Source organism: Acanthochromis polyacanthus, chromosome 2 (assembly GCF_021347895.1).
Source record: "Acanthochromis polyacanthus isolate Apoly-LR-REF ecotype Palm Island chromosome 2, KAUST_Apoly_ChrSc, whole genome shotgun sequence".
Taxonomy (NCBI): Eukaryota; Metazoa; Chordata; class Actinopteri; family Pomacentridae; genus Acanthochromis; species Acanthochromis polyacanthus.
Window position 1 is genome coordinate 46,943,491 of NC_067114.1, and position 20,636 is coordinate 46,964,126.

General features: G+C 37.1%; 1 protein-coding gene across 1 annotated transcript; it reads right to left on the reverse strand.

The window, feature by feature from the left end:
• Positions 1–2,168: 2,168 nt before the first annotated feature.
• LOC127532971 (uncharacterized) lies at positions 2,169–7,223 on the reverse strand. The gene is made up of 2 exons (XM_051944905.1): positions 7,216–7,223; positions 2,169–4,066 (listed from the first exon to the last, which is right to left on the reverse strand). Exons 1-2 carry the CDS (start codon positions 7,221–7,223, stop codon positions 2,467–2,469), a joined length of 1,608 nt encoding a protein of 535 aa, XP_051800865.1. The 3' UTR covers positions 2,169–2,466.
• Positions 7,224–20,636: the final 13,413 nt, after the last annotated feature.

The following is a 20,636-nucleotide window of genomic DNA, read 5'->3' on the forward strand; positions in this document are numbered from 1 at the left end:
CCCTCCTCCTCCTCTCATCACCTGAGTGCTGATTGCACTCAGGTGAGCAACAGGCAGAAGGAGGAGAGAGAGCCAAACCAGAGAGAAGGAGCGAGAGAGAGAGAGAGAGAGACTGTGGCACGTAACAGCTGCTAAACTCCCACAATGCTCTCTGCTTTAACGTGAACCGCAGTCTGAGTGACGCCTCCTCTGGACTCTACAGGATGAAACCACAGACTGTATATATAGTGGACGTAGCATCTGGCTCCAGAATTGAAGCCAACCCGGAAGTGTCAAAAACTTGCAATATCACGCCGTCCGCTAGGGTTGGCTCCAAAAAGCTTTTTCTCCATAGACCCCAATTCATTTTTGGAAAAAATAAAATCTGATAGACTGATGTTCTACAGCTCAGGATTTTTTCCCCGTTAGTTTTCATGGTCAAAATGAGAGATCAGGTGGCCGATCTTAAAATAAATCAATACTGAATTTTAAATAAATTGTTAAAGTTGGCGGAGCCAGGGGGCGTGGCTATACTTGATTGACAGCAACAGAAGCCTCTGCGGTAAAATGTGGGCGGGATAAGAGAGTCCTCAGCCAATCCTGCCCCTAGTTGCTCTCCGGTCCAGTCTGTTTGATGACGCTTTTTACGTCACTGGCTCCAAAAAATCCAAAACGGCGACCAGGAAGGAGCAAAATCCGGGCTTCATTTTCTCGCCGTTGAAACCAACGGGTGACGTCACGGTTAGTTTACGCCTGGATTAAACAGGAAGAAGCTCCACCTGGTGGAACAACCAGGACCTGCAACTGATCTACATTTACTGACATCATGTGGAGCTGCAGTCTACAACCTTTTTCTTGTACCATGTATCATTTCAAGCAAGATAATTTACTGCAGATCAGTCATTGCGCACATAACTAATAATCATTTTTTAAATTCTTAACAAAAAAGGTATCCTAAATGAATAAAATTACTTTTTCTTGTTAAATATGTATTTACTTGTCCTTCTGTCTCAGCCTCTCACCCTTTTCTAAGAACCTCTCCAGAGATGTTTGTTTCAATTCATTATGGCAAACGTGAGATTGACAGCTTCATTTAAAGGGAAACAAGCACAGACGATCTAGTCATTTGTCATAATAAAACACTGTGCAGTCTCCAATGTTTTTCTTCTTTCTGTGCAGCTCGATATCAAATGATCTATGGTCTGGTACCGGTCCATGGACCAGTAGTTGGGGATCGCTGATGTAGAGAACACAGGTCAGCTCAGGACCGCACTCGTAGGACCAGTAAAGGCTTAAATGTCAAACATTTACCAAACTGCTGAATAATTCGTTAATGTTAGTCTCTGGGAGTTTCTCTATGTCTGCTAACTGAACACATTTAGATGTCTTTGATTCCACCAGAGTTTTTTCTACATCGAATCAATCAAAGCAATGACACAAGAAAACTCTATTTACTCATCAACTGATCACAACTTTAGAATTTATTTCAAGCATTAACTGTTCACACGTGTAGAAATCAGTGGCACAGAGAGAGAGAAAAGCTGCAGCTCATTCCACAAGCAAATAAAAATGGTTTTAATAAATGTGCATTATAAAGAGGTGAAACTAATCTGACTGTACAAGGGGTCTTCGACTTACGTCTGAGTTCTGTCCCGACAGATCGTTGCAAGTCAACAGTAGTAAAAATGTAAAAAAAAAAAACATTACATGTATCACAACATCGATCAGTTGTTCGGAAAAGTTATGAATACCAATGACTTTCATGCATGTATGATGCATTATGTTTTTACAACTTCATCTAATAATGTTGCTTTGTGTGTTTTTCTGATCTTTTGGTTCATTGTGAGTTCTGAGCATCAGAAGAGTCTGACTTACGCTTGGGAGCCATAATGAAGGGCAAAAAGTTAATGAATGTAGCACAATCCAAGATGGCGTACAACTGGTCTTATAGCATCGCGTGGTGACGTATTCATCCGCTCCACTCGTCAACTAGTTCCAAGTAACCAATTCCAACGTAATGACGAAATGTCACATAAGGACGTCGCAAACTGAGGACAGTATACAGATGCTGAGTCACATCAATATGCAGCAGTAGTTACTACAGCTTAAATTCCTAATTTAGGTTACCATATTTAATAGCAAACGATTGCTATATTATGTTTCAAAACTGGAGTTATGAGGTGCTTAAAAAACATTAAATTCTACAAAACATTATAAAGCATTAAAAGAAGACAATATAATATTAGAAAAGATCGAACATATACTAAACCTGTTTCTGTAGCTGGTTTAAAGCTTTTGAAGCTGAAGTTTTCAACAGTCAGGAGGAGATTGTCCCACAGAGCTGAAGATAAAATGATGAAAGCATTTCTATTTTCCAATAAAGTTAGTATATAGAAAAACATGATTTTTAGCCTTTGGTTCCCTCCACCTTTACAGACGATGGACAGCTTTTTGTCCGATCACAGTGACGTCTTTCATTTACATCCTTTATTCCCGAGCTTGTTTTACTGCACTCCAAATGTGCTGCACTGCTGCCATGAATCCTTCATCCTCTTGTGTTTTCATCTCCAGCAGTTCCTGGACCTTCACTGTGTCTCCTGTTTCCTCCATCTTCTCAATCAGGAAGTCCAAGGGGACGTAAGTGGACACTGAACTAGCTTTCAAGGTGAGCCTCTTCAGTCTGACAACATGTTCGTAGGCCTCCTGCAGATACCGTGCCTTTTCTTGTGTCAGCTGATTCATTTCTTTATTCAGCTCTTCCAAAAGACTTGAACTCATCTCACATTCTGCCTGATTGTTTGTATATTTCTGTTTCATTTCTGCGTTGGTCTTCTTCACTCTTCTAGTCTTGGTCACGTATCTCCAGTTTTCTTTCACATGATCTGATTCAGGACATTTCCCGGTGCATGCAGTGCAGTGGCCGTCTTTCATGACCTCACAATGTGCAGGTTTCCAGGCCAGTGTACATCCAGGATAGTGACAGTTCTCTTCACAAACTGTACAGCAGACAGCTCCTTGGTAAAACACCAAAAACCACATCCCACCAGTGATAGGTTCTTTATCTTTGTAGAACTCATCAACTTCAACAGTGAAGTTTTTGTTCTTCTTCATCTCTTCCTCATGTTTCTTCAAGGCTTCCTCAGTCTGCTTGATTTCTGTCTGTTTCTGTTCAATAAATTTGATTTTGTCTTGCAGGTTTTGGATGCAGGCCGTCAGTCTGACGCGTTCTTTCAATACTTCAACTGTTGTCATCATCTTCTGAGGTCCAGTTTTTACTAGGAAGGCTGTGAACTGTCTCATCCCTCTATTTGTTACTTTCCATGCAGTCTCCAAAACATACTCTGTTTCATCTGTTCTCTGTGTGTTCAGGCAGTTATCAAACAGGAAGTGAACAGGCTGATTCTTCTCATTTCTGGCACATTTGATTTTGAAGTCTTCAATGGCTTGAACTGCATTTGGATTTGGCATTCCATTTGAGTGTGTGAGGAGAGCTACTATGTTTTCCTCCATGTTTTTTCCAAACAGAGACATCACTGAACCCAAGACGTAGATCTGTCGATCACTCAGTCGATTATCACTGGCCTTCATCACCAGACCCACTGCATTAACTTCATGAACTCCATCAGCTGATCGGAACAGGTCCAACAACCTTTGACTGATGATGACGTCGTGTTCAGCTCCTCTGGTGTCTCCAAATCCAGGAGCGTCGATGATGGTCAGAGAGTAGGGCAGAGTTTCATCTCCAAAACCAAAAAACTTGTACACGATCACATCTGGTGTCTGACTTTCTGTCTTACGTTTCCCCTTTTCTTCTTCTACAATCTCAAACCAGACTTCATCCTCCGACTTCACTCCCACCATGTGGTTGAACAGAGCGTTGACTAGAGTAGATTTTCCTGCTCCTGTTTCTCCCACAAGTAAGATAGTTTTATTCAACTTGTTCACGTTTCTTTCACCAACATTGATTCTTGTGAGAGTGTCAATGGTCTTTTTATCTGTTCTCAGCTGGTAGACTTTGGGAGATCCTTCACAAATCAGTTTACTGTTGGAGATGATGTCCTCATATTTACATGAAATGTTCCTGTTACTGTAGAGGAAAGCAGAGATATTGTTCAATACACACTTAAATATGTAGGAACTTATGTGTGTATGTGTGTCAGATGTGCAACAGCTCCACCAATCCTCTCCCTGCAAATTCTAGAAAATATACCAATGACTCTCTGGCTGCTGGATTAATCTTTCTTCCTCCCCTATAGAAGCTTTATTCTTCATGGTAAAGAAAGGTAACACTTGTCATCTCTGCATACATCATGGACATTTATATGACTTCACAGAACAAATATCGCCAATCCTAAACCAGCTCTGATTTGCATGGATCTCATGGACTTAGCTGGACTTCTACAGGGCCTTACAGGATTGTGTAGCAACCTGACCACACTATGATGAATAGAGCAGCAAAAGTAGTATCACTGAAAGATTTTCTGATAGTATGTGATGCGCTAGGAGCTCATAGAGGTTTAGATGTGTGTTTGATTTGAAAAACAAGCATTTCGGACTGCCATCTCATTCCTTTGAATGAGTAACCCGGACAGTCTTCTGATGTACACCGATCAGATATAACATTCTGACCACTGACAGGTGAAGTGAACAATACTGATTATCTCTTCATCATGGCACCTGGTAGTGGGTTGGATATATTAGGCAGCAGGTGAACATTTTGTCCTCAAAGTTGATGTTAGAAGCAGAAAAATGGGCAAGTATAAGGATTTGAGCGAGTTTGACAAGGCGATTGTGTCAGATCATCTCCATAACTGCGGCTCCTGTGGGGTGTTCCTGGTCTGCAGTGGACTGTATCTATCAAAAGTGGTCCAAGGAAGGAACAGTGGTGAACCAACAACTGGGTCATTGGCGACCAAGGCTCAGTGATGCATGTGGGGAGCGAAGGCTGGCCCGTGTTGTCCAATCCAACAGACGAGCTACTGTTGCTCAGCTTGCTAAAGAAGTTAATGCTGGTTCTGCAATTTGTTTCGTATAGAACTGCATAGCTGTAGACCAGTCAGGGTGTCCATGCATTGTTGCAGACCATGGACACCCTTTCATGGAAACGGTATTCCCCGATTGATGTGGCCTCTTTCAGCAGGATGATGCGGCGTGTCAGAAAGCAAAAATGGTTCAGGAATGGTTTGAAGAACACAACAACGAGTTTGAGGTGTCCAGATTCCTCAGATCTCAATGTAATCCAACATCTGTGGGATGTGCTGGACATACAAGTCTGATCCATGGAGGACTGGTCTCGAAACTTACAGGACTTAAAGGATCTGCTTCCTACATCTTGGTGCCAGACACCACAGGACACCTTCAGAGGTCTAGTGTAATCCATAACTTGATGGCTCAGGGCTTTTTTGGCAGCAAAAGGTGGACCAACACAATAATAAGCAGGCAGTCATAATGTTGTGCATGATCGGTGTACAGTAGAGGCTGAATACAGTAGGGTGGTGATACAGATGAATTTAGTGGATATTATATTTGTCTCTACCCTGAAGTAAGCTGAAGAAATTGGAAAAAAACTGATTCTCTCATTTACACCTGATAGATGATGAACGGTTGAATTTCAGAAATGGCTGCAGTTTGGACTAATTGTGAGAAAGCGTTAACCCAATCAACAAGAAACCACCTTTGGGTGTTCCCAAAAGCTGGGAAAAAAAGCAGCATCTGTATAGAGATGGAGGTCATCTGGGTGGACCAGTTGGTCATGGTAGAAGAAGGTGACACCATTCTGGTTGACAAAGGGTGTTCCCAGAGTAACATCTGCTTCAGATAACCTGTTGAGGACAACTGTGTCCAAAAATGAGGGTGCAGATGATGCCAGTGAGAACAAGTCAGACATGCAACGATGGCCTTGTGGAATGATGTAAAATACAAGATTGAAGGAGGTCACTTGATGGGCTATGAAAAGGGTAACTCAGCATCAACTGAAGGTGGTTGCCGGGTGCAGTAGTGGAATAGTGGGAGACTGGCATCCTGGTGTGTGTCATGGAAGAGTATAACTGATGAATGAGGGAATAGAGGAAGGAGGACCTGGTTTCCTGGTGCTGGAAATGAAGATGAAAGATTGTTGAGATGAGGAGATAGTAGAAAGTTGAGGAAACTGGAATCCTGGTGCCAGAATAAGACTCAAAGATTGTTGAAACCTGGACTAGAGGTGAGTGAAACTGGCAGCCCAGTGCTAAGAAAGAGGGCTGGAAATAGGTAATGTGGGGGCAGTAGAGGTGAGATAAAAAGGCATTTGAAATGGCAGTAGAATTGTTGGGGAAGAGGTTAGTGAAATTGGCAACCTGGTGTCGGAAATTTGCAAAGAAGATTGTTGACGTGGGCAATGAAGGATTGTGTCAACCTTCTGCAGTTTATGTAGAAGGTTGATTTTGGGAATCGTGGTGGAAGAAACTGGAGTTCCAGTGCTGGAAATCTAAGCAGCAAACTGTTGATGAGGGATATAGAGGAGGAAACTGGCATCCTGGTCTCAGCATATGAGGACGTGAGATCCTTAATATGGGGGCAATGAAGGGGAGACCAAATGGCATCCTGGTGCTGGATAATGAGAACTGTAGGATTGTTGGAATTAGAGAAGGAAGTTTACTATTGGAGGGTTGGATGGACAAGAGGTTTTCTAAAATTTCCAGACTTGTGACATGGTTTGTCAATGATGTCTGTGGTTCAGTTCACAGCAAACTAGAACAATCAGATGAGCTGAGCAGGCCAGCACTTCTGGACATATGACAGGTGGGAGGATGTTTGAGGTGTAGTCCTGCTTCTAAACTTCAGTTAAACATTTGGCTTCCATTAGAACAAACCTGATCTGTCTCTCTGGTCATTTGTTACCCAGATGGAGGAGGTGCGTTGATTTCTATCTTCAAACTTTCTCTCTGATGATGATTTTACAGGAAATATGTGTAAATTCTCAGCTCAGGTGTTGTTTTTAACTGTTATGTTTGCTGGGTTGGTCAGATGATGTTATAAAATCAGTATCAGAATTAATATTAGTATTAATATGAGTATTAGTATTAACTGCTGGTTAACATGTCGTCTGAATGAGTTTGAATGAGTTTCAGTGACTGTTTCATCCTTATTCTGTTGTCTGACAACAGAAACATCTGTAAATGAGAACAGCTGTATTTGGAATTCCTCTACAAAATGCAGGTTAATGAGCACAGAGAGCAGGAAAGATGTGTTACTCACTTTGCCATGTTGTGATTTGGTGCAAATGATCCACACTGTGAAGACGATGATGTGCAGGAAGCTGCTCTTCAGTCTCTGGATGACATTAAAACAGAATTTTTAGAACCCTAAACAACTCCATTGATCTGAGGTAAAGAAGTGTTGCACAGGATAGATTCTATAGATATGAATCTAATGTAAAATACAAATAGTGAATGTTAAGGTGCAGAAGATTCTTTGAGTTGATTTTCTTTTCAGTGTCACTATGGCTTGTTTTTTAGTTAAAGCTGGAGGACATCTTAAATTTAAATTAAAGTGTGTTGCATTAAAACAAGTTCTCTCAGTGCTGATCCAGTCCTTTCAGCTGCTTTAAATCTTAGATAAATCCATGTGGTGCTGTTGAACCTGCAGTCATAGTTTCTGCTCTTTAAACGCCTCTCGGTTGACTTTGATGCTACAAACCTGCAGTCAGAGTGTGGAGAGTAAACTGAGGACTGAACAGCAGAACGTGGAGGTGGAACGTGCTCACTGTGAAAACAGGACCAGGAAAACATGAGGACCGGCAGGAAAAATGTCACCGTTACACAAGTGTGAGTGTGAACCGTCATCTGAACAGTCAGAGAGCAGCAAACACCACAAACACTCCTCTGACTTTACAGGATACAGCAAGAAAACAGCACCACAAAGACACACAAAAACAGGTTTAAACATGAATAATTATAGGGAGAGACACAAAGAGACAGCATTAAGACACAAAGTGACAACATTCAGACACAAAACGACAACATTAACACACAAAACGACATTAAGACACAAAACGACAACATTAAGACACAAAACGACGACATTAAGACACAAAACGACAACATTAACACACAAAACGACATTAAGACACAAAACGACGACATTAAGACACAAAACGACATTAAGACACAAAACGACATTAAGACACAAAACGACGACATTAAGACACAAAACGACGACATTAAGACACAAAACGACAACATTAACACACAAAACGACATTAAGACACAAAACGACGACATTAAGACACAAAACGACGACATTAAGACACAAAACGACATTAAGACACAAAACGACGACATTAAGACACAAAACGACATTAAGACACAAAACGACAACATTAAGACACAAACGACGACATTAAGACACAAACGACAACATTAACACACAAAACGACATTAAGACACAAAACGACGACATTAAGACACAAAACGACGACATTAAGACACAAAACGACATTAAGACACAAAACGACGACATTAAGACACAAAACGACATTAAGACACAAAACGACGACATTAAGACACAAAACGACAACATTAAGACACAAAACGACAACATTAAGACACAAAACGACATTAAGACACAAAACGACATTAAGACACAAAACGACAACATTAAGACACATTAAGACACAAAACGACAACATTCAGACACAAAACGACAACATTCAGACACAAAACGACAACATTAAGACACAAAACAACACTAAGACACAAAACGACAACATTAAGACACAAAACAACACTAAGACACAAACGACAACATTAAGACACAAACGACAACATTCAGACACAAACAACACTAAGACACAAACGACAACATTCAGACACAAAACGACAACATTCAGACACAAAACGACAACATTCAGACACAAAACAACACTAAGACACAAAACGACAACATTAAGACACAAAACGACAACATTAAGACACAAAACGACAACATTAAGACACATTAAGACACAAAACGACAACATTCAGACACAAAACGACAACATTCAGACACAAAACGACAACATTAAGACACAAAACAACACTAAGACACAAAACGACAACATTAAGACACAAAACAACACTAAGACACAAACGACAACATTAAGACACAAAACGACAACATTCAGACACAAAACAACACTAAGACACAAAACGACAACATTAAGACACAAAACGACAACATTAAGACACAAAACGACAACATTCAGACACAAAACGACAACATTCAGACACAAAACAACACTAAGACACAAAACGACAACATTAAGACACAAAACGACAACATTAAGACACAAAACGACATTAAGACACAAAACAACACTAAGACACAAAACAACAACACTAAGACACAAAACGACAACACTAAGACACAAAACGACATTAAGACACAAAACGACAACATTAAGACACAAACGACAACACTAAGACACAAACGACAACACTAAGACACAAAACGACAACATTAAGACACAAAACGACAACATTAAGACACAAAACGACAACATTAAGACACAAAACGACATTAAGACACAAAACGACAACATTAAGACACATTAAGACACAAAACGACATTAAGACACAAAACAACACTAAGACACAAAACGACAACATTAAGACACAAAACAACACTAAGACACAAAACGACAACATTAAGACACAAACGACAACACTAAGACACAAAACGACAACATTCAGACACAAAACGACAACACTAAGACACAAAACGACAACATTAAGACACAAAACGACAACACTAAGACACAAAACGACAACATTAAGACACAAAACGACAACACTAAGACACAAAACGACAACATTAAGACACAAAACGACAACATTAAGACACAAAACGACAACATTAAGACACAAAACGACAACATTAAGACACATTAAGACACAAAACGACAACACTAAGACACAAAACGACAACATTAAGACACAAAACAACACTAAGACACAAAACGACAACACTAAGACACAAAACAACAACATTAAGACACAAAACGACAACACTAAGACACAAAATGACAACATTAAGACACAAAACAAAGACATTAAGACACAAAACGACAACATTAAGACACAAAACAACACTAAGACACAAAACGACAACATTAAGACACAAAACGACAACATTAAGACACAAAACGACAACATTCAGACACAAAACAACACTAAGACACAAAACGACAACATTAAGACACAAAACGACAACATTCAGACACAAAACGACAACATTCAGACACAAAACAACACTAAGACACAAAACGACAACATTAAGACACAAAACGACAACATTAAGACACAAAACGACAACATTCAGACACAAAACGACAACATTAAGACACAAAACGACAACATTAAGACACAAACCGACATTAAGACACAAAACAACACTAAGACACAAAACAACAACATTAAGACACAAAACGACAACACTAAGACACAAAACGACATTAAGACACAAAACGACAACATTAAGACACAAAACGACAACACTAAGACACAAAACGACAACACTAAGACACAAAACGACAACACTAAGACACAAAACGACAACATTAAGACACAAAACGACAACACTAAGACACAAAACGACAACATTAAGACACAAAACGACAACATTAAGACACAAAACGACATTAAGACACAAAACGACAACATTAAGACACATTAAGACACAAAACGACATTAAGACACAAAACAACACTAAGACACAAAACGACAACACTAAGACACAAAACGACAACATTAAGACACAAAACGACAACACTAAGACACAAAACGACAACACTAAGACACAAAACGACAACATTCAGACACAAAACGACAACACTAAGACACAAAACGACAACATTAAGACACAAAACGACAACACTAAGACACAAAACGACAACATTAAGACACAAAACGACAACACTAAGACACAAAACGACAACATTAAGACACAAAACGACAACATTAAGACACAAAACGAACACATTAAGACACATTAAGACACAAAACGACAACACTAAGACACAAAACGACAACATTAAGACACAAAACGACAACATTCAGACACAAAACGACAACATTAAGACACAAAACAACACTAAGACACAAAACGACAACATTAAGACACAAAACGACAACATTAAGACACAAAACGACATTAAGACACAAAACAACACTAAGACACAAAACAACAACATTAAGACACAAAACGACAACACTAAGACACAAAACGACAACATTAAGACACAAAACGACAACATTAAGACACAAAACGACAACACTAAGACACAAAACGACAAACATTAAGACACAAAACGACAACATTAAGACACAAAACGACAACACTAAGACACAAAACGACAACATTAAGACACAAAACGACAACACTAAGGACACAAAACGACAACATTAAGACACAAAACGACAACATTAAGACACATTAAGACACAAAACGACAACACTAAGACACAAAACGACAACATTAAGACACAAAACAACACTAAGACACAAAACGACAACATTAAGACACAAAACGACAACACTAAGACACAAAACGACAACATTAAGACACAAAACGACAACACTAAGACACAAAACGACAACATTAAGACACAAAACGACAACATTAAGACACATTAAGACACAAAACGACAACACTAAGACACAAAACGACAACATTAAGACACAAAACAACACTAAGACACAAAACGACAACATTAAGACACAAACGACAACACTAAGACACAAAACGACAACATTAAGACACAAAACGACAACACTAAGACACAAAATGACAACATTAAGACACAAAACAAAGACATTAAGACACAAAACGACAACATTAAGACACAAAACAACACTAAGACACAAAACGACAACATTAAGACACAAAACGACAACATTAAGACACAAACGACAACATTCAGACACAAAACAACACTAAGACACAAAACGACAACATTAAGACACAAAACGACAACACTAAGACACAAAACGACAACATTAAGACACAAAACGACAACACTAAGACACAAAACGACAACATTAAGACACAAAACGACAACACTAAGACACAAAACGACAACATTAAGACACAAAACGACAACATTAAGACACAAAACGACAACATTAAGACACATTAAGACACAAAACGACAACACTAAGACACAAAACGACAACATTAAGACACAAAACAACACTAAGACACAAAACGACAACATTAAGACACAAAACGACAACACTAAGACACAAACGACAACATTAAGACACAAAACGGACAACACTAAGACACAAAATGACAACATTAAGACACAAAACAAAGACATAAGACACAAAACGACAACATTAAGACACAAAACAACACTAGACACAAAACGACAACATTAAGACACAAAACGACAACATTAAGACACAAAACGACAACATTCAGACACAAAACGACAACATTAAGACACAACAACACTAAGACACAAAACGACAACATTAAGACACAAAACGACAACATTAAGACACAAAACGACAACATTCAGACACAAAACGACAACATTAAGACACAAAACAACACTAAGACACAAAACGACAACATTAAGACACAAACGACATTAAGACACAAAACAACACTAAGACACAAAACAACAACATTAAGACACAAACGACAACACTAAGACACAAAACGACATTAAGACACAAAACGACAACATTAAGACACAAACGACAACATTAAGACACAAACGACAACATTAAGACACAAAACGACATTAAGACACAAACGAAACACTAAGACACAAAACGACAACACTAAGACACAAAACGACAACATTAAGACACAAAACGACAACACTAAGACACCAAAACGACAACATTAAGACACAAAACGACATTAAGACACAAAACGACAACATTAAGACACATTAAGACACAAAACGACATTAAGACACAAAACAACACTAAGACACAAACACGACAACACTAAGACACAAAACGACAACATAAGACACAAAACGACAACACTAAGACACAAAACGACAACATTCAGACACAAAACGACAACACTAAGACACAAAACGACAACATTAAGACACAAAACGACAACACTAAGACACAAACGACAACATTAAGACACAAAACGACAACACTAAGACACAAAACGACAACATTAAGACACAAAACGACAACATTAAGACACAAAACGACAACATTAAGACACATTAGACACAAAACGACAACACTAAGACACAAAACGACAACATTAAGACACAAAACAACACTAAGACACAAAACGACAACATTAAGACACAAAACGACAACACTAAGACACAAAACGACAACATTAAGACACATTAAGACACAAAACGACAACATTAAGACACAAAACAACACTAAGACACAAAACGACAACATTAAGACACAAAACGACAACATTAAGACACAAAACAACAACATTAAGACACAAAACGACAACACTAAGACACAAAACGACAACATTAAGACACAAAACGACAACATTAAGACACAAAACGACAACATTAAGACACAAAACAACACTAAGACACAAAACGACAACATTAAGACACAAAACGACAACACTAAGACACAAAACGACATTAAGACACAAAACAACACTAAGACACAAAACAACATTAAGACACAAAACGACAACATTAAGACACAAAACAACACTAAGACACAAAACGACAACATTAAGACACAAAACGACAACATTAAGACACAAAACGACAACATTAAGACACAAAACGACAACACTAAGACACAAAACGACAACACTAAGACACAAAACGACAACATTAAGACACAAAACGACAACATTAAGACACAAACGACAACACTAAGACACAAAACGACAACATTAAGACACAAAACGACAACATTAAGACACAAAACGACAACATTAAGACACAAACAACACTAAGACACAAACGACAACATTAAGACACAAAACGACAACATTAAGACACAAAACAACATTAAGACACAAAACGACAACATTAAGACACAAAACAACACTAAGACACAAAACGACAACATTAAGACACAAAACAACACTAAGACACAAAACGACAACATTAAGACACAAAACGACAACATTAAGACACAAAACGACAACATTAAGACACAAAACAACACTAAGACACAAAACGACAACATTAAGACACAAAACGACAACATTAAGACACAAAACGACAACATTAAGACACAAAACAACACTAAGACACAAAACGACAACATTAAGACACAAACGACATTAAGACACAAACAACACTAAGACACAAAACGACAACATTAAGACACAAAACGACAACACTAAGACACAAAACAACATTAAGACACAAAACGACAACATTAAGACACAAAACGACAACATTAAGACACAAAACGACATTAAGACACAAAACGACAACACTAAGACACAAAACGACAACATTAAGACACAAACGACAACATTAAGACACAAAACGACAACACTAAGACACAAAACGACAACATTAAGACACAAACGACAACATAAGACACAAAGACACAACACTTAAGACACAAAACAACACTAAGACACAAAACGACAACATTAAGACACAAAACGACAACACTAAGACACAAAACGACAACATTAAGACACAAAACGACAACATTAAGACAAAAAGACACATTAAGACACAAACGACAACATTAAGACACAAAACAACACTAAGACACAAAACGACAACATTAAGACAAAACGACAACATTCAGACACAAAACAACACTAAGACACAAAACGACAACATTAAGACACAAAACGACAACATTAAGACACAAAACGACAACATTAAGACACAAAACAACACTAAGACACAAAACGACAACATTAAGACACAAAACGACAACATTAAGACACAAAACGACAACATTAAGACACAAAACGACAACATTAAGACACAAAACAACACTAAGACACAAAACGACAACATTAAGACACAAAACGACATTAAGACACAAAACAACACTAAGACACAAAACAACAACATTAAGACACAAAACGACAACACTAAGACACAAAACAACATTAAGACACAAAACGACAACATTAAGACACAAAACGACAACATTAAGACACAAAACGACAACATTAAGACACAAAACGACATTAAGACACAAAACGACAACACTAAGACACAAAACGACAACATTAAGACACAAAACGACAACATTAAGACACAAAACGACAACACTAAGACACAAAACGACAACATTAAGACACAAAACGACAACATTAAGACACAAAACGACACTAAGACACAAAACGACAACATTAAGACACAAGACACAAAACGACATTAAGACACAAAACAACACTAAGACACAAAACGACAACATTAAGACACAAACGACAACATTAAGACACAAAACGACAACACTAAGACACAAAACGACAACATTAAGACACAAAACGACAACACTAAGACACAAAACGACAACATTAAGACACAAAACGACAACACTAAGACACAAACGACAACATTAAGACAAAAACGACAACATTAAGACAAAACGACAACATTAAGACACATTAAGACACAAAACGACAACACTAAGACACAAAACGACAACATTAAGACACAAAACAACACTAAGACACAAAACGACAACATTAAGACACAAAACGACAACACTAAGACACAAAACGACAACATTAAGACACTTAAGACACAAAACGACAACATTAAGACACAAAACAACACTAAGACACAAAACGACAAACTAAGACACAAAACGACAACATTAAGACACAAAACGACAACATTAAGACACAAAACGACAACACTAAGACACAAAACGACAACAAGACACAAAACGACAACATTAAGACACAAAACGACAACATTAAGACACAAAACAACACTAAGACACAAAACGACAACATTAAGACACAAAACGACAACATTAAGACACAAAACGACATTAAGACACAAACAATTAAGACACAAAACAACACTAAGACACAAAACGACAACATTAAGACACAAAACAACACTAAGACACAAAACGACAACATTAAACACAAACGACAACACTAAGACACAAAACGACAACATTAGACACAAAACGACAACATTAAGACACAAACGACAACATTAAGACACAAACGACAACATTAAGACACAAAACGACACATTAAGACACAAAACGACAACATTAAGACACAAAACGACAACATTAAGACACAAAACGACAACACTAAGACACAAAAACAACACTAAGACACAAAACGACAACATTAAGACACAAAACAACAACTAAGACACAAAACAACACTAAGACACAAAACGACAACATTAAGACACAAAACGACAACATTAAGACACAAAACGACATTAAGACACAAACAACACTAAGACACAAACAACACTAAGACACAAAACAACAACATTAAGACACAAAAAACACTAAGACACAAAACGACAACATTAAGACACAAAACGACAACATTAAGACACAAAACGACAACATTCAGACACAAAACAACACTAAGACACAAAACGAAAAAAAAAAAAACACATTAAGACACAAAACGACAACATTCAGACACAAACGACATATTAAGACACAAAACACACTAAGACACAAAACGACAACATTAAGACACAAAACGACATTAAGACACAAAAACAACACTAAGACACAAAACAACAACATTAAGACACAAACGACAACATTAAGACACAAAACGACAACATTAGACACAAAACACACATTAGACACAAAACGACAACATTAAGACACAAAACGACAACATTAAGACACAAAACGACATTAAGACACAAAACGACAACACTTAAAAAAAAAAAAAATTAAAAAAAAAAAAAACAAAAACAAAAAACCAAAAAAACAAAAAAAAAAAAAAAAAAAAAACAACATTAAAAAAAAAAAAAAAAAAAACATTAAAAAAAAAACAAAAAAAACAAAGACACAAAACGACAACACTAAGACACAAACGACAACATAAGACACAAAACGACAACACTAAACACAAAACGACAACATTAAGACACAAAACGAACATTAAGACACAAAACGACATTAAGACACAAAACGACAACATTAAGACACATTAGACACAAACGACATTAAGACACAAAACAACACTAAGACACAAAACGACAACACTAAGACACAAACGACAACATTAAGACACAAAACGACAACACTAAGACACAAAACGACAACATTCAGACACAAAACGACAACACTAAAACACAAAACGACAACATTAAGACACAAAACGACAACACTAAGACACAAAACGACAACATTAAGACACATTAAGACACAAACGACAACACTAAGAACACAAACGACAACATTAAGACACATTAAGACACAAAACGACAACACTAAACACAAAACGACAACATTAAGACACAAAACGACAACATTAAGACACAAAACGACAACATTAAGAACACTAAGACACAAAACGACAACACTAAGACACAAAACGACAACATTAAGACACAAAACAACACTAAGACACAAAACGACAACATTAAGACACAAAACGACAACACTAAGATACAAAACGACAACCACTAAGATACAAAACGACAACACTAAGACACAAAACGACAACATTAAGACACAAAACGACAACATTAAGACACATTAAGAACACAAAACGGACAACAATAAGACACAAAACAACACTAAGACACAAAACGACAACACTAAGACACAAAACGACAACATTAAGACACAAAACGACAACATTAAGACACAAACGACAACACTAAGACACAAAACGACAACACTCAGACACAAAACGGACAACATTAAGACACAAAACGACAAACATAAGACACAAAACAACACTAAGACACAAAACGACAACATTAAGACACAAAACGACAACATTAAGACACAAACGACATTAAGACACAAAACAACACTAAGACACAAAACAACACTAAGACACAAAACAACAACATTAAGACACAAAACGACAACACTAAGACACAAAACGACATTAAGACACAAAACGACAACATTAAGACACAAAACGACAACATTAAGACACAAAACGACAACACTAAGACACAAAACGACAACATTCAGACACAAAACGACAACATTAAGACACAAAACAGCCACAGAGAGATACAAAAACCTCCAAAGGGAGTCAGCGATCACCAAACAACACAAAATCACAAAAACACAACATAACACAAAGAGACACAAAATACAACAAAGAAAATACAAAATGCCCAGAAAGAACACAAAACATATACCAAAAACACAAAGCACAAAATCACCACAGGAGACACAATGTGTCCATTAAAAACATGAAATGACCACAAAAACCCAAAATGTTCACCTCCAAAAACAACCCAAAATGACCACAAAGTACAACTAAGAAACACAACTAACAACCACAGAGAAATGCAAAATGACCAGAATAAAACACAAAATGTGCACCAAAAAAAACACAAAAGCATGACAAAGACACACAAAATATCTACAAAATGACAACAAAACATAAAAAGACCAAAAAGAAACCACAAAATGACAAAGAAAACACACACCACCACTACAAAGAGACACAAAATACAACCAACAAACAAGAACAACTGCAGAGAAACCGAAAATGTCCAACAAAAAACACAAAAGGACGAGAAAGATACACAAAATGAGACACAAAATACAATTAGAAAACACAATAACAACTACAGAAAACACAAAATGTCACCTCAACAAATCCCAACACAAAAAAATCCTCCAGAAACAAACACAAAATGTCCATTCAAAAAGACAAATGACCACAAAGATACACAAAACCACCATAAAGAGACAAAACAACCACAAAGAGAAACAAAACTACCACAAAGAGAAACAAAACAACCACAAAGAAACACAAAACAACCACAAAGAGAAACAAAACTACCACAAAGAGAAACAAAACAACCACAAAGAAACACAAAACAACCACAAGAGAAACAGAAAATTCCCATAAATCAGCAGAGTAAAACACTAAAGGTCTGTAGCTTCAGAGCTTTCAGCTGCTCTCTGTGAGCTTCCTCTGCTGATTCTCTTCACACCTTTTATTCTCATTTAGAGCAGATTTGAGGTCGTATTTCTACTTTGTCACTTCACTTTTTACTGCTGAACATTTATGGTTATTATCATGAAAACGTGGAGCGGACAAACATCAGCTGATCAGTAGAAAACCTCTGAGCTCTGCTTTCACTGGATAAACTCTCCTTCAGGATTCTTTAATAACACAACAGATCCTGTCCTCGTTTTTACTACACTTTAGATTTATTTTATTAACCTCCTTCTACATTAAAAGATGCATCAGATCATTTATATATATCACTATGGTAGTTCTAATGGAAGCTTAAATATGTATTTTAAATGTGAAAATATTCATATATTCACTCAAACCAAACTCATTTTTCATCTTTATGTGTTTTGCTGAGATCCCTGCTTAGATAACTGCTGTAAAACATCTTAGTTTAGTTTGACTTCTACTTTCTGAATCACAGATGAACGGCTGGGATTCTTCAGTTTTCTGAACATTTGAGTTTAATTTTGACGGTTAACTTCATCTGACAACACGTTTGAATAAATAAAGTTTTAAGGTGAGACTTAGCTCCGGGAGTTTTGTTCTATACGAGTTCATGAGCTTTTTTTACAGAAAATTCAAGATTTAGTCGCTTCTGGTGTAAAATATGAGCTTAATAAAAAGTTTTCTGTTTAGATGCAGCTCAGACTTCAGAGAAACAAGAGCACAACCAATACTTTACTTTAAATATAATATTTAGAATTTATTAGTAGTAAAAACTGTTCAGAATGCACTCATTTGAACATTACTCTGTGTTTATTAATATTAAAACACTGCTGGTCATTAAATCAGATAGAATTCATCTCTTCTATGAGAATAATGATCTTTGTTCAATGTTCCTGACAAATAAAACATAGAAAGTATTAATGTTCTGTATTTATCTACTAGCAGACATATTTATTTATCAGTCTCCAGACATGACAGTTTAATTCCATCATACGTGTTCTAAACGTGTTCACATAGAACCTGATGTGACAGCGCCTCCTGCTGCTCTGAACTAAGAACTGCAGCTTGTGTTGCTGCTCTGCGTTTATTCAGGCTGATTCTTTATCAGAAGAAAATGTAAATATTTCTTTGTTTCACGTGTTTATGATCCACTGTGGTTTAAAAATGAAAAAACTGAACATTTCTGCTGAATTATCTGTCATTTAAATAAGACTGAATGCAAATCCAGCTTCAACCAGAGAAGACTAAAGTAAATAAAACAGTAAATAATAACAGGAGTCTCAACAAACAACAGCTCAGTCTGAACTCTTAAAGACTGAATGTCTGATCTACAGAAACCCTACAGGGCATGTAGGGCCATGTTCTTGTGTCTGCTGACATTTTTCACAGCAAAGATAATTGGAGCAGATGAAGGTGGTGACATCATCAGTATGTTGTTCTAATTCCACATGACTGAGATGTGTTTCCGTGTTCGAGCAAGTCTGTAGTTTGGAGTCGTACTTACAAGTTCATACCCACCAAGTATGGACATGCAAACTGTAATTAAGAAACTGCCTTTGTCCCTCATTAACACATACAGTAAACTA